The sequence below is a fragment of the Vipera ursinii genome (genome assembly GCF_947247035.1).
Source record: "Vipera ursinii genome assembly, contig: scaffold_180, whole genome shotgun sequence".
NCBI lineage: Eukaryota > Metazoa > Chordata > Lepidosauria > Squamata > Viperidae > Vipera > Vipera ursinii.
The window spans coordinates 1-15,740 of NW_028148305.1; the positions used below are offsets into that span (position 1 = coordinate 1).

Genomic DNA, 15,740 nt, shown 5'->3' on the forward strand with positions numbered 1-15,740 from the left:
AGAGCATCATGGACCCCACAATCCTCTTTCTTTCTTTCTTTCTTTCTTTCTTTCTTTCTTTCTTTCTTTCTTTCTTTCTTTCTTCTTTTCTTTCTTTCTTTCTCTCTCTCTCTCTCTCTCTTTCTTTCTTTCTTTCTTCTTTTCTTTCTTTCTTTCTTTCTTTCTTTCTTTCTCTCTTTCTTTCTTTCTTTCTTTTTCTTTGGGTCACAAAATGTCTGCAAGGAAACCACTCAGCTCCGAGAGCATCATGGACCCCACAATCCTCTTCTTTCTTTCTTTCTTTCTTTCTTTCTTTCTTTCTTTCTTTCTTTCTTTCTTTCTTTCTTTCTTTCTCTCTCTCTCTCTTTCTTTCTTTCTTTCTTTCTTCTTTTCTTTCTTTCTTTCTCTCTTTCTTTCTCTCTCTCTTTCTTTCTTTCTTTCTTTTTCTTTGGGTCACAAAATGTCTGCAAGGAAACCACTCAGCTCTGAGAGCATCATGGACCCCACAATCCTCTTCTTTCTTTCTTTCTTTCTTTCTTTCTTTCTTTCTTTCTTTCTTTCTTTCTTTCTTTCTTTCTTCTTTTCTTTCTTTCTTTCTTTCTCTCTCTCTCTCTTTCTTTCTTTCTTTCTTCTTTTCTTTCTTTCTCTCTCTTTCTTTCTTTCTTTCTCTCTTTCTTTCTTTCTTTCGTTCTTTCTTTTTCTTTGGGTCACAAAATGTCTGCAAGGAAACCACTCAGCTCCGAGAGCATCATGGACCCCACAATCCTCTTCTTTCTTTCTTTCTTTCTTTCTTTCTTTCTTTCTTTCTTTCTTTCTTTCTTTCTCTTCCTTCCTTCCTTCCTTCCTTCCTTCCTTCCTCCCCCTTCCAGCACTGATAATGTTCCCTAGTCGGGTCATGAGGCGTCTGCAAGGAAACACCTCTCCCCCCATTTGCTCAGAGAGCACCCAGCACCCCAAAGTTTCCCGGGACCCCATTCCTCCCCTTCCGGGCTCTTCTCTTCTTCCTCCCTCACCCCACCCCTCCCCACTTGGCCCGCTCGCCCTCTTTTTTTGGGGACCCCCGTCATGGCGACGGGACGCTTTAACGACCTCCGTCCTCTTTTTGCGTCCCTCTCGCCCTCCGCAGCGGGCCCACCAGCTGCCCGGCCAGCTGAGGCACGAGCACGACGCCCTGATCAGCCTCTCGGCTTACAACGTCAAGCTGGTCTGGCGGGACGGCGAGGACATCATCCTGCGGGTCCCGATCCACGACATCGCCTCGGTCTCCTACGTCCGGGACGACTCCTCGCACCTGGTGCTGTTGAAAACGGGTAGGCGGTGGGGTTGGGGTTGGGGTGGGGTGGAGGTGGGGCAAACGTCCTGGGGATGGCGGGTGGGGTGGGGGATCAGCGCGGGAGGATGCGAAATTGGGACCGGAGACGAGCCCCCCCAACCGGGGTTGGGCTAGATGACCTCCGAGGTCCCTCCCCACTCTTGCGATTCGGTCAGGGTCTCCCGTTTGAGAAAGGGGGTTGGACTGGATGACCTCCGAGGTCCCTCCCCACTCTTGCGATTCGGTCAGGGTCTCCCGCTTGAGAAAGGGGGTTGGACTGGATGACCTCCGAGGTCCCTCCCGACTCTTCTACTCTTATGATTCTGTCAGGGCTTCCTGCTTCAGCAGGGGCTTGGACTAGATGACCTCCGAGGTCCCTCCCCACTCTTGCGATTCGGTCAGGGTCTCCCGCTTGAGCAAGGGGGTTGGACTAGATGACCTTCGAGGTCCCTCCCGACTCTGCTACTGTTATGATTCTGTCAGGGCTTCCTGCTTCAGCAGGGGGTTGGACTAGATGACCTCCAGGGCCACTTCGGGCTCTCTGAGAGGTAGGTAGTCCTCATGTTAGGAGCGGAATCGGGGCCTGAGACGACCCGCCCCCTCTGGGGTTGGACTAGATGATCTCCGAGATCCCTCCCCACTCAGCTACTCTGTGATTCTGTCAGGACTTCCTGCTTCAGCAGGGGGTTGGACTAGATGACCTCCGAGGGTCCCTTCCAACTCTGCTACTCTACGATTTTGTCAGGGTCTCCTGCTTCAGCAGGGGGTTGGACTAGATGACCTCCGAGGGTCCCTTCCAACTCTGCTACTCTAGGATTTTGTCAGGGTCTCCTGCTTCAGCAGGGGGTTGGACTAGATGACCTCCGAGGGTGCCCTTCGGACTCAGAGGTAGTCCTGGAGTTAGGAGCGAAATCGGGGCCTCAGACGACCCCCTCTGGGGTTGGACTAGATGACCTCCGAGGTCCCTTCCCACTCTTGTGATTTTGTCAGGGTCTCCTCTTTGAGCGCGGGGTTGGACTAGATGACCTCCCAGATCCCTCCCCCCTCTGCTACTCTATGATTCTGTCAGGGTCTCCTGCTCGAGCAGGGGGTTGGACTAGATGACCTCTAGGGTCCCTTCCGACTCTGCTACTCTATGATTCTGTCAGGGTCTTCTGCTTGAGCAGAGGGTTGGACTAGATGACCTCCAGGGCCGCTTCGGGCTCTCTGAGAGGTAGGTAGGAGCGGAATCAGGGCCTGAGACGACCCCCACCCTCGGGTTGGACTAGATGACCTCTGAGGTCCCTCCCGACTGCTACTCTATGATTCTGTCAGGGCTTCCTGCTTCAGCAGGGGGTTGGACTAGATGACCTCTCGGGTCCCTTCCAACTCTGCTACTCTATGATTCTGTCAGGGTCTTCTGCTTGAGCAGGGGGTTGGACTGGATGACCTTCGAGGTCCCTCCCGAATCTGCTAGTCTTATGATTCTGTCAGGGCTTCCTGCTTCAGCACGGGGTTGGACTAGATGACCTCCAGAGCCGCTTCGGGCTCTCTGAGAGGTAGGAAGGAGCAGAATCAGGGCCTGAGACGACCCCCACCCTCTGGGGTTGGACTAGATGACCTCTGAGGTCCCTCCCGACTGCTACTCTATGATTCTGTCAGGGCTTCCTGCTTCAGCAGGGGGTTGGACTAGATGACCTCTCGGGTCCCTTCCAACTCTGCTACTCTATGATTCTGTCAGGGCCTCCTGCTTCAGCAGGGGGTTGGACTAGATGACCTCCAGGGCCGCTTCGGGCTCTCTGAGAGGTAGGTAGTCCTCGTCTTAGGAGCGGAATCGGGGCCTGAGACGACCCGCCCCCTCTGGGGTTGGACTAGATGATCTCTGAGGTCCCTCCCCACTCAGCTACTCTGTGATTCTGTCAGGAGTTCCTGCTTCAGCAGGGGGTTGGACGAGATGACCTCCGAGGGTCCCTTCCAACTCTGCTACTCTACGATTTTGTCAGGGTCTCCTGCTTCAGCAGGGGGTTGGACTAGATGACCTCCGAGGGTCCCTTCCAACTCTGATACTCTGTGATTCTGTCAGGGTCTCCTGCTTCAGCAGGGGGTTGGACTAAATGACCTCCGAGGGTCCCTTCCAACTCTGCTACTCTATGATTTTGTCAGGGTCTCCTGCTTCAGCAGGGGGTTGGACTAGATGACCTCCGAGGGTCCCTTCCAACTCTGCTACTCTATGATTTTGTCAGGGTCTCCTGCTTCAGCAGGGGGTTGGACTAGATGACCTCCGAGGGTCCCTTCCAACTCTGCTACTCTGTGATTCTGTCAGGGTCTCCTGCTTCAGCAGGGGGTTGGACTAGATGACCTCCGAGGGTCCCTTCCAACTCTGCTACTCTGTGATTCTGTCAGGGTCTCCTGCTTCAGCAGGGGGTTGGACTAGATGACCTCCGAGGGTGCCCTTCGGACTCAGAGGTAGTCCTAGAGTTAGGAGCGAAATCGGGGCCTCAGACGACCCCCTCTGGGGTTGGACTAGATGACCTCCGAGGTCCCTCCCCACTCAGCTACTCTGTGATTCTGTCAGGGCTTACTGCTTCAGCAGGGGGTTGGACTAGATGACCTCCGAGGAACCCCTTCGGACTCTCTTAGAGGTAGTCCTGGAGTTAGGAGCGAAATTGGGGCCTGAGACGACCCCTTCTGGGGTTAGACTAGATGACCTCCGAGGTCCCTCCCCACTCTTGTGATTTTCTCAGGGTCTCCTCTTTGAGCGCGGGGTTGGACTAGATGACCTCCGAGATCCCTCTCCACTCAGCTACTCTATGATTCTGTCAGGGTCTCCTGCTTCAGCAGGGGGTTGGACTAGATGACCTCTAGGGTCCCTTCCCACTCTGCTACTCTATGATTCTGTCAGGGTCTCCTGCTCCAGCAGTGGGTTGGACTAGATGATCTCAAAGGGACCCCTTGGATTCTCTTACAGGTAGTCCTGGAGTTAGGAGCAAAATTGGGGCCGGAGACGACCCCCCCCTCTGGGGTTGGACTAGATGACCTCCGAGGTCCCTTCCCACTCTTGTGATTCTGTCAGGGTCTCCTGCTTGAGCGCGGGGTTGGACTAGATGACCTCCCAAGTCCCTCCACACTCTGCTACTCTATGATTCTGTCAGGGTCTTCTGCTTGAGCAGGGGGTTGGACTAGATGACCTCTAGGGTCCATTCCGACTCTGCTACTCTATGATTCTGTCAGGGTCTTCTGCTTGAGCAGGGGGTTGGACTAGATGACCTCTAGGGTCCATTCCGACTCTGCTACTCTATGATTCGGTCACAGTCTTCTGCTTGAGCAAGGGGCTGGACTAGATGACCTCCGAGATCCCTCTCCACTCAGCTACTCTATGATTCTGTCAGGGTCTCCTGCTTGAGCGCGGGGTTGGACTAGATGACCTCCCAAGTCCCTCCACACTCTGCTACTCTATGATTCTGTCAGGGTCTTCTGCTTGAGCAGGGGGTTGGACTAGATGACCTCTAGGGTCCATTCCGACTCTGCTACTGTATGATTCTGTCAGGGTCTTCTGCTTGAGCAGGGGGTTGGACTAGATGACCTCTAGGGTCCATTCCGACTCTGCTACTCTATGATTCGGTCACAGTCTTCTGCTTGAGCAAGGGGCTGGACTAGATGACCTCCCAGGTCCCTTCCAACTCATTCCGTAGGGGTTAGGGTCAGGGGTATGTTGCTCGAGCCGGGGGTTGGACTAGATGACCTCCCAGGTCCCTTCCAACTCATTCCATAGGGGTTAGGGTCAGGGGTATGTTGCTTGAGCCGGGGGTTGGACTAGATGACCTCCCAGGTCCCTTCCAACTCATTCCGTAGGGGTTAGGGGTAGGGGTAGGTTGCTCGAGCCGGGGGTTGGACTAGATGACCTCCCAGGTCCCTTCCAACTCATTCCGTAGGGGTTAGGGGTAGCGGTAGGTTGCTCGAGCAGCGGGTTGGACTAGATGACCTCCCAGGTCCCTTCCAACTCATTCCGTAGGGGTTAGGGGTAGCGGTAGGTTGCTCGAGCAGCGGGTTGGACTAGATGACCTCCCAGGTCCCTTCCAACTCATTCCGTAGGGGTTAGGGGTAGCGGTAGGTTGCTCGAGCAGCGGGTTGGACTAGATGACCTCCCAGGTCCCTTCCAACTAACAGGCTTCTCCCCCGTTTCTCTTAGCTCAGGACCCCGGCATCTCCCCCAGCCAGAGTCTTTGTCCCGAGAGTTCGCAAACTCTCACCTCGGGGTCCCTTTCCGAGAGCGGGGTGGCGCCCGTCGAAGCTTGCTGCCTGGTGATCCTGGCCACGGAGAATAAGGTGAGACTCGCACTCGGGTCCCGGCGGTTGGCCCGGTTTTCCTTTTCCGGTCCGCCAAGGGGGATGGTCCTCTCCTCCTCCTCCTCCTCCTCCTTGGATATATTTTTTTTGGTATTTATGGAACGGTTGAATTGCTCTGTCTTAACCGGCACCGTCTCGGCCGGGCTTTTAGGCCTTCGCCTGGACTAGAACTCCCCGTCGCCTGGGGATAGGCCCAAAGTCACCCAACTGGCTTTTAATGCCTAAAGTGGGACTAGAACTCTCCGTCTCCTGGTGTTTGGCCCAAAGTCACCCAGCCGGCTTTCACTGAGGTGGGACTAGAACTCCCCGTCGCCTGGTCATTGGCCCGAAGTCACCCAGCCGGCTTTCACTAAGGTGGGACTAGAACTCCCCGTCGCCTGGTCATTGGCCCGAAGTCACCCAGCTCGATTTCACTCCTAAGGTGGGACTAGAACTCCCCGTCGCCTGGGGATAGGCCCAAATTCAGGCAGCCGGCTTTTAATGCCTAAGATGGGACTAGAACTCACCCTCGCCTAGCGATTGGCCCCAGAATCGCCGAGCCGGCTTGCAGTCCTAAAGTGGGACTAGAACTCACCGCCGCCTGGCGAGTGGCCCGAAGTCACCCAGCCGGCTTTCACTAAGGTGGGACTAGAACTCACTGTCGCCTGGTGAGTGGCTCAAAGTCACCCAGCTGGTTTTCACTCCTAAGGTGGGACTAGAACTCACCACCTGCTAGTGATTGGCCCAAAGTCACCCAGCTGGTTTTCACTCCTAAGGTGGGACTAGAACTCACCGTCACCTGGTGAGAGGAGGAAAGGCGCCCGCCTGGCTTTCACTCCGCAAGTGGGACTAGAACTCGCCGTCGCCTACTGATTGGGTCAAATCACCCAGCCGCCTTTTAATGCCTAAGGCGGGACTAGAACTCACCATCGCCCGGTGAGTGGCCCAAGGTTCTCCAACGGGCTTTCACTCCTAAAGTGGGATTAGAACTCTCTGCCTCCTGGCGATTGGCCCAAAGTCACCCAGTTGGTTTTCACTCCTAAGGCGGGACTAGAACTCCCCATCTCCTGGTGATTGGCCCAAAGTTACCTAGCCGGCTTTCACTAAGGTAGGACTAGAACTCCCCGTCGCCTGGTCATTGGCCCGAAGCCACCCAGCCGGCTTTCACTAAGGTGGGACTACAACTCCCTGCCACCTGGTGATTGGCCCGAAGTCACCCAGCGGGCTTTTAATGCCTAAGGCAGGACTAGAACTCCCCGTCGCCTGATGATTGGCCCGAAGTCACCCAGCCGGCTTTCACTAAGGTGGGACTAGAACTCCCCGTCGCCTGGTGATTGGCCCGAAGTCACCCAGCCGACTTTTAATCCCTAAGGTGAGACTAGAGCTCCCGTCGCCTGGTGATTGGCCCAAATTCACCCAGCTGGCTTTTAATGCCTAAAGTGGGACTAGAACTCTCTGTCTCCTGGTGATTGGCCCATAGTCACCCAGCCGGCTTTAACTAAGGTGGGACTAGAATTCCCCGTCGCCTGGGGATTGGCCCGAAGTCACCCAGCTGGCTTTCACTAAGGTGGGACTAGAACTCCCCGTCGCCTGGTCGTTGGCCCGAAGTCGCCCAGCCGGCTTTGAATGCCTAAGGCGGGACTAGAACTCCCTGCCGCCTGGTGATTGGCCCGAAGTCGCCCAGCCGGCTTTTAATCCCTAAGACGGGACTAGAACTCCCCGTCACCTGGTGATTGGCCCAAAGTCACCCAGCCGGCTTTCACTAAGCTGGGACTAGAACTCCCCGTCGCCTGGTCGTTGGCCCGAAGTCGCCCAGCCAGCTTTCACTAAGGCGGGACTATATCTCCCCGTCACCTGGTGATTGGCCTGAAGTTGCCCAGCCGGCTTTCACTAAGGTGGGAGTAGAACTCCCCGTCGCCTGGTCGTTGGCCCGAAGTCGCCCAGTCGGCTTTGAACGCCTAAGGCGGGAGACTAGAACTCCCCGTCGCCCGGCAAGTTCTCCCCTGCTTCTGAAGGGGCTTCCTGGGAAGATGCCCCACCTTCTCCCACTTTGTCCTTCAGGTCACCGCCGAGGAACTCTGCTCCCTCCTCAGCCAGGTCTTCCACATCGTTTACACCGAGTCTACAATCGACTTCCTGGACCGAGCAATATTTGATGGGGCCACTACTCCGACCCGGCATCTGTCGTTGCACAGCGGTAGGAGGATAGGGCGTGTCTCTCCCTCGGGGTGGGGACGTCTCAGGCCGCCCTTCTGGAGGACTCCTCTTCCTCCTCCTCTTCCTCCTCTTCCTCTTCCTCCTCCTTGGTCCACTCCTTCTCACCCTCCTCTTCCTCTTTCTCCCTTCCTCCTGCTCTTCCTCTTTTCTCTCCTCCTCCTCCTCCTCCTCCCTTCTAGCCCTGATGACGTTCCCTAGTTGGGTCACGAAACGTCTGCAAGGAAACCACCCAGCTCAGAGTCTTTCTTTCTTTCTTTCTTTCTTTCTTTCTTTCTTTCTTTCTTTCTTTCTTTCTTTCTTTCTTTCTTTCTTTCTTCCTTTCTTCCTTCCTTCCTTCCCTGATGACGTTCCGTAGTTGGGTCACAAAACGTCTGCAAGGAAACCACCCAGCTCAGAGAGCACCAAAGACCCCACAATCCTCTTCTTTCTTTCTTTCTTTCTTTCTTTCTTTCTTTCTTTCTTTCTTTTTTTCTTTCTTTCTTTCTTTCTTTCTTTTTCTTTTTCTCTTTCCTTTCTTTCTCTCTTTCCTTTCTTTCTTTTTCTTTGTTTTCTTCTTTCTTTCTTCTTTCTCTTTCTTTCTTTCTTTCTTTCTTTGTTTCTTTCTTTCTCTTCCTTCCTTCCTTCCTTCCTTCCTTCCTTCCTTCCTTCCTTCCTTCCTTCCTCCCTCCCTCCCTCCCTCCCTCCCTCCCCTCCCTCCTCCTTCTAGCACTGATGCTCTTCCCTTAGTTGGGTCATGAAACGTCTGCAAGGAAACCACCCAGCTCAGAGTCCTTCCTTCCTTCCTTCCTTCCTTCCTTCCTTCCTTCCTTCCTTCCTTCCTTCCTTCCTCCCTCCCTTCCTTCCTTCCTTCCTTCCTTCCTTCCTCCTAGCACTGATGACGTTCCCTAGTTGGGTCATGAAACGTCTGCAAGGAAACCACCCAGCTCAGAGTCCTTCCTTCCTTCCTTCCTTCCTTCCTTCCTTCCTTCCTTCCTTCCTTCCTTCCTTCCTTCCTTCCTTCCTTCCTTCCTTCCTTCCTTCCTTCCTTCTAGCACTGATGACTTTCCCTAGTTGGGTCACGAAACATCTGCAAGGAAACCACCAAGCTTAGAGTCCTTTTTCATCCTCCTCCTCGTCCTCCTCCTCCTTGTCTTCCTCCTCCTCCTCCTCCTCGTCCTCCTCCTCCTCTTCCTCCTCCTCCTCCTCTTCTTCAGGGCCCCCCAGGGTGTGTGTGTCAAAATCCCCCCCTCCCGCTTTGCTGACCCCCCCTTTTTTTCTCCTACTCTTCCCCGCAGACGATTCCTCGACCAAAGTGGACGTGAAAGATGCTTACGAAACGGAAGCCAGCACGTTGTGAGTCCCCGGGCGACGTGCAGAGGGCGGGCCCCGCAACCCAGGGTTTTGTGTGGTGTTTGTGTGTGTTTGTGGTGTGTGTTTCTGTGTGTTTCTGTGTGTGTGTGTCTGGTCTGTCCTCGAACTGAATAACCGCCAGGCGGGCTCAAACTTCCCTTGGTGAGATTTGACAACTGTTTCTATGCAAAGGTAGCACTACGTCCGTTGTTGAGGCGGAGTTCCGCCTTTTTTTTCTTCCTTTTTTTTGGCAGCCTGCCGTTTTCAGGGACACGGATTCGAGGCCCGGCCGCGGGTTTCGGAAGATTCCCGGCATCACTTCCCGATCCCTTTTTTTTTGGTCTTTCCAGCTCCTTCCCAGAGTCCCCGGAGATGGGGGGCAACTCCCCTACCTGCTTTTCAGCCCAGCCGTCTCCCGCCGCGCAGCCGGCCAGCGACAGCGAGCTGAGCACGACGGCGACGGAGCTCCTGCAGGACTACATGATGACAGTAAGCGGGCAAGAATGGTGACAGAGTTGGAAGGGACCTCAGTGGTCATCTAGTCCAGCCCTCCGCCCCTCCTGCTCCAGCAGGAGACTCTGACAGAATCGTAGAAGGGCAGAGTTGGAAGGGACCTCGGAGGTCATCTAGTCCAGCCCTCCGCCCCTCCCGCTCCAGCAGGAGACCCTGACAGAATCGTAGAAGGGCAGAGTTGGAAGGGACCTCGGAGGTCATCTAGTCCAGCCCCCCCTGCTCAAGCGCGAGACCCTTAACAGGATCATAGAAGGGCAGAGTTGGAAGGGACCTCAGAGGTCATCTAGTCCAGCCCTCTGCTCAAACAGGAGACCCTGGATCAGTGTAGGATTGGGTGCCCCAACTGTAGCAATTTGAAGATGTCAACTCCCAGAATCCCCCAGCCAGCACGCTTTAGGAGGGGTTAACGTCTACTCCCAGAATCCCCCTATTTGCAACCGGGCCGCGCCAACGGCCGGCATAGCCCCACTCGCACAAGCGTCGCGGCTGCTCTCGGCCCCGGGCACGGGAGGGCGCGTCTCCGCGCACACCTGCCGTTTCCCACCAAAAAAATCCCTCTTTCCGCCATTCTCTCCCCCCCCCCCACAATCGGGAAAGTCGGGAAACTGATTTAATTAAATTGAGTTTCTTCTTCTGTTTCTAGTTACGGACCAAGCTCTCCTCGCACGAGATCCAGCAGTTCGCCATGCTTCTGCACGAGTACCGCAACGGCGCCTCCGTGCACGAGTTCTGCGTCAACCTGAGGCATCTGTACGGCGATAGCCGGAAATTCCTCCTGCTTGGTAAGCTTCTCCCCGTACCCTGTAGGGATCGGGCGCGTGCCCCTCCCTCCCCAAATTAATACGGGGTGTGGGTTTCATCCCTTACAACTTAGAACTTAGAATAGAATGGAGCTGGAAGGGAGCTCGGAGGTCATGTAGTCCAGCCCCTTGCTCGTCAGTTTAGGGTTTCTCGATCTTGGCCAGGGGAGGACGTGTGGGCTTCCACCGTGCGGGGATCTCTCGGAGCTGGGTTGTTTTCTGGCAGACGTTTTATTACCTGACTAGGTAGCGTCCTCGGTGCTGGAAGGGAGAGGCGTGTGCAGAATGGAGGAGGAGGAAGAGGAGGACTGTGGGATCCTTGTGGCTTTCTGAGCTTGTCGGTTTTCTTGCAGACGTTTCGTAACCGAACGAGGGAACATCATCAGTATGAGGGAGTGTGGAGTTTGCTCACTTTTGGTTGAAAACTACCATGGATCACACAGCCCTCCTCCTCCATTTTTCCCACACCCGTCTCCCTCTAGCACTGATGATGTTACCCATCCTTCCTCTTCCTCCTCCTCTTCCTCTTCTCCTCTTCCTCTTCCCTTCTAGCACTGATGACATTCTCTAGTTGGGTCATGAAAGGTCTGTAAGAAAACAACCAAACTTGGGCGAGCACCCAGGATCCCACTCTCCTCCTCCTCCTCCTCCTCACACTAATGACGTTCCCTAGTTGGGTCATGAGACGTCTGCAAGGAAACAACCAAACTTGGGGAGCACCAAGGACCCCCCACTGTCCTCCTCCTCCTCCTCACTTCTAGCACTGATGACGTTCCCTAGTTGGGTCTTGAGACGTCTGCAAGGAACTCCTCCAAGCTGTGAGAGCACCAAGGACTCCACATTCTTCCCCCTCTCCTTCCCCTCCTCCTCCTCCTCCTCACACTGATGACGTTCCCTAGATGGGTCATGAGACGTCTGCAAGGAAACCACCCATTCCCGACAGCACCACTTTGATTGACTGGTTTTGGCCTTACAATAAATCAAGGAACAAAGTTCAGGGTAACTTTTAAAAAAGGGGATAGCTTAAAAAGAGTTGGATAATATCAACCTGGTTGAGCGTCTCTAGATGAACAGGAGGTGAAATTTTTTTCCCCCGCCACCCCTCAAGTTCAGGTCGTCCTTGGCTTAACGACATGTTGTTTAGTGGCCGTTCGAAGTTGGAACGGCGCCGAGACTTAGCGCCATTTTTCCAACGCTGAACAGACTGTTGCCGCGGTCCCCTGCGGTCCCCCGAGATCAAAATTCAGACGCTTGGCAACTGACTCAGGGTTAATGATGGTGTCGTGGCGTCCTCCGGGATCGCGCGATCCCCTTTTGCGACCTCCTTTCCAGCCGAGTCAATGGGGAAGGACCGGGTTACTAACTTCACTGCTGCAGGGATTCACTTAACGGCCGTGGCCAGAAACATTGTAAAATGGGGGCGAACTTGCTCAAGAACGAAAAGTCTGGCCTCCTTTGTCGTAAATCAAGGACTCTCTGAAACTCCAGGCAATCCTGCAGCTTCTCCAATCACGACTAACCGCCCCCCCTCAGTTTCTCTTCCCCCCGAAACCGTGTATGGGTTTGGAGGCGGGAGGGGGGGTCCTGCGTTCGAGTCCCGGCCTTTGAAAGGCCTTGTGAGTTCACTTCCTTCTTCCTCCTTCGCCTCTTCCTCCTCTTAAGGTCTCCGTCCCTTTATCCCGGAGAAGGACAACCAATATTTTGAGAACTTCCTAGAGACTATCGGTGTGAAAGACGGACGGGGGATCATCACGGATAGTTTTGGCCGATACCGCTGGACGGTGAGAACCATCTCCAACTCCACCACCAACGGCAACGGCGCCGCGGGCAGCTCGGACGACCAGTCGGTGCCGTCGGAGGGGGACGAGTGGGACCGGATGATCTCCGACATCAGCAACGACATCGAAGCTTTGGGGTGCAGCTTGGATCAAGATTCGTCCTGATCTGGCCAGGACGCCGAGAAACGTGGACATCTCCGTCCGGCACCGTTCCCCCTGTTTTTTTCTCGCTCTCCTTTCCCAGACTTCTCCCTTAGTTGTCCCCCACAGAGTCCCATTCATCCTGATCCGGGCAAGGATGCCAAGGAAAGTGGACCTCTCTGTCTTGCGCTGGACCCCATTTTATTTCTCGCTCTCGTTTCTCTGACTTCCTCTCCCCACGGAGTCCCATTCGTCCTGATTGGGACAAGTACGCTAAGAGACATGGACCTCTCTGTACTGCACCGTCCCCCCCTTTTATTTCTCATGCCTTCCCTCCCCTAAGCTCCCCAAGGAGTCCCACTCGTCCCAAGCTTGGGTAACCCATTGTTGCGTGCGTGTGTTGAATGGATTGCGGAGAAATCACGAATCCCAGGAAGGTCAAGCACAAGCTTCTCCAGGATCTACCCCCCTCCCCCCTCCCTCCCGCCTCTCCAGTTTTGCACGTGACCTTCCTTATGTGGGTTGTCTGAATGCGTGTTCCTGGGTTTCCCTCGCCGTTGAAATCCCAAGCGGTTGTCCTAACGTTTCAAAGCAGGAGGACGAGGCCTGGCTGGGAAGCGATTGAGGTTCTCGAGAGCTCCATTCGTCGTCGGATGGGTTCTCGTTTCATCAACGCCAGCGGGAGGGCAGAGATTTTGAACCTTCGGGTGCCCTAAGGACAGGTAGGGTGACCTCGGGGTGGAGAACCCGGTTGAGAAGCCGGCTGACGGTCTCCTTCAAGGCCTTCCCCGATCTTAGCCAAATTAGGGCCGTTCCAAGTGGCTGGACCTCAGTGAGGAGCCTAGCCCCCTCGAACAAGCAGGGCATTGTGGGGGTGGGGTGGGGTGGCGTCTCGTGGTGGACTTCCATCAAGGACTCACAGTCCTTCGGCAAGTTGGGGGTCGATCCAACTTAAGAACGAGACTTTTTTTTAAATCCTGGTTTGTTTTATTTTTTTCCAAAGACCAAGAAGCAGAGGCAATATATAAATATATACATATGTACATGTGTTGTATATATTATACATATAAATGCAGTTATTTTTCTAAGCGTGTTTCAGGCCACCAAGAGCTCGCCTGGCTTCTTATAAACTGACACGTACGTTCTTTTAGCCCGTTGGGAGATGGATGGACATCTGTGTCTTATTTTTTGTAAAAAAAAAAATCGCACCAAAGATCGGTGGCTTGCTGTTTTTTTTGTTCCCCCCCCCCCAAAACAAACCGGTTTCAAATAAAAATCTGGCCAGGGAATCCCAGCCAAGACTTGCAGACTTCTTAGCTTTCCATCTGGGGAAACTGACAGGGACCCTTGTCAGTTTCGTGTCTGGGAAAATGAGGACCGGAGGGGCGGGGTGTGGGGGGGACACACACGGTGGCTTGCCTCCAAGAAGTTGCGGGTCCTCCATCACTGGAGGTTTTGAAGAAGAGATTGGGCAGTCGTTTGAAATGCTTGAGTAGGGGGTTGGAGTAGGATGCGACCGTCATAAATACGAGTCGGTTGCCAAGCGTCTGAATTTTAAACACGTGACACACACACCCCGAGGCGGCGACTGTCAAAAATACGAGTCAGTTGTCAAGCTCCTGAATTTTAATCACATGACACTGGGATGCTGCAACCGCCATAAATACGAGTCCGTGGCCAAACGTGTCAATTTTAATGACGTGAGCCATGGTGGGATTCAACTATGTGAACAACCGTTAGTGTGGATGCCGCTTCCGGGAGTCCATTCTGGGCCTGGGCAACAAAAAATTAGCTACCGGTTCTGCTGATCTGGTGTGAACTGGCTGAATCCCACCACTGCACCTGACCCCGGGACGCTGCGACCATAATAAATACGAGTCAGTGTCAAAGTGTCTCAATTTTAATCACGTGACCCCGGGACGCTGCAACCGTCATAAATACGAGTCGGTTGCCAAGTGTCTGAATTTTAATCACGTGGCCCCAGGACGGTGCGACCGTCATAAATACAAGTCAGTGGCCAGGGCTCTGGACTTTGATTCCGTGACCATGGGGGTGCTACGGCGGTCGTCAATTGTTATCCCTGCCGTCATCAATTGGAATGGTCACTGGAACGAATTGTTGCAAGTTGAGGACTTGCCGGGATTGTCGTGTTTGCGCGTCTTCTTGCCCCAAATTGCATTCCCCGGCTGGCCAGAAGGGAAACGACGCTTAAAATAGCTCTCCACACGCAGCTCCTGTGTGACGATTCGTCTGGGTGTGATTGTGTGAGGAGCGGCCGTAGCGCCCCACCGAAGCAGAATCGACCAAGGCTTTGAAGGCGATCTGGCGTTTCGCACGGGTTCCGATTTTGTGTCGGGGGCTTCGAGTTCGAAACCTGCCCGTTTCCCTCCCACACTTTTTTAAGACTCCTGCTAAAGCCTGCGAAGGAAAGAATCTCAAATTCTGGCTGGATTCGATTCCACCTCAGGGATTTGACACTGACGATGTTACCTAGTAGTGTCCCGAAACGTCTGCAAGATCAGACTGCAAGAGCACCAAGGACCCCGCAGTCCTTTTTTTCTTCCTCTTCCTCTTCCTCCTTTCTTCTCCTTCCCCTATTCCTCCTCCCTTCTAGCCCTGATGACCTTCCCTAGTTGGGTCACGAAACGTCTGCAAGGAAACCACCCAGCTCAGTGTCCGTCCGTCCTACTATTTGCTTGAGCCGGGGGTTGGACTAGAGGACCTCCAAGGTCCCTTTGAGCTATGTTATTCTGAAGAGGAGGAGGAGGAAGAGCAGAACAGGACAGAAGGGTCTCCTGCTTGAGCAAAGGGGGTTGGACTAGAGGACCTCTAAGGTCCCTTCCAACTCTCGTCATTCTGTCAGGCTCTCCGGCTTGAGCCGGGGGTTGGACTAGATGACCTCCACGGTCCCTTCCAACTCTCGTCATTCTGCTAGTAGCCCAACAGATGCAGGAAATAACCCCTCCGCGGTCAGCGCGGGGACAAAAGCGTTGAGAGCCATCAAAGATCGAAGCAAATCCAGGCGGTCTTTGCTTTACAACCCCAACCGAGCCCCCCTACCCACCCCCAAAACTTCTGTCATAAAAGCGAGACCTTTAGCGAGCGAGCTTGGGCCTTGCTTTACGACCTCTCTCCCCTCCCTTCGTCATCCCGTCCTTTGCCCGGTTTAAGTGTTTGTCCGGAGGTCGGGAAAGGGGAAACCACGAGCACCCCGGACCACGGGGCTACGTCAACGGTCGCAAGTACGAGTCCGTTGCTGTCCCCCCGTGGACGTTAAGTCCCTTCTTTCCGCCTCCTCGTCTTGACCGTCACTCGGGGCAGGTCGCTAAGCGGACCCGCCGTCGGATCGGACGCCCGGACCCAAGT

At 54.4% G+C, this 15,740-nt stretch overlaps 1 protein-coding gene across 1 annotated transcript; it reads left to right on the plus strand.

The window, feature by feature from the left end:
• Window positions 1-874: 874 nt before the first annotated feature.
• Window positions 875-13,622, plus strand: CCM2 (CCM2 scaffold protein; the record flags this gene model as incomplete). Its single annotated transcript, XM_083380196.1, has 7 exons — window positions 875-1,289; window positions 5,460-5,596; window positions 7,658-7,793; window positions 9,088-9,145; window positions 9,493-9,631; window positions 10,299-10,437; window positions 12,118-13,622. The coding sequence occupies 7 exons, from the start codon at window positions 875-877 to the stop codon at window positions 12,396-12,398; spliced, it is 1,305 nt and encodes a 434-aa protein (XP_083236322.1). The 3' UTR covers window positions 12,399-13,622.
• Window positions 13,623-15,740: the final 2,118 nt, after the last annotated feature.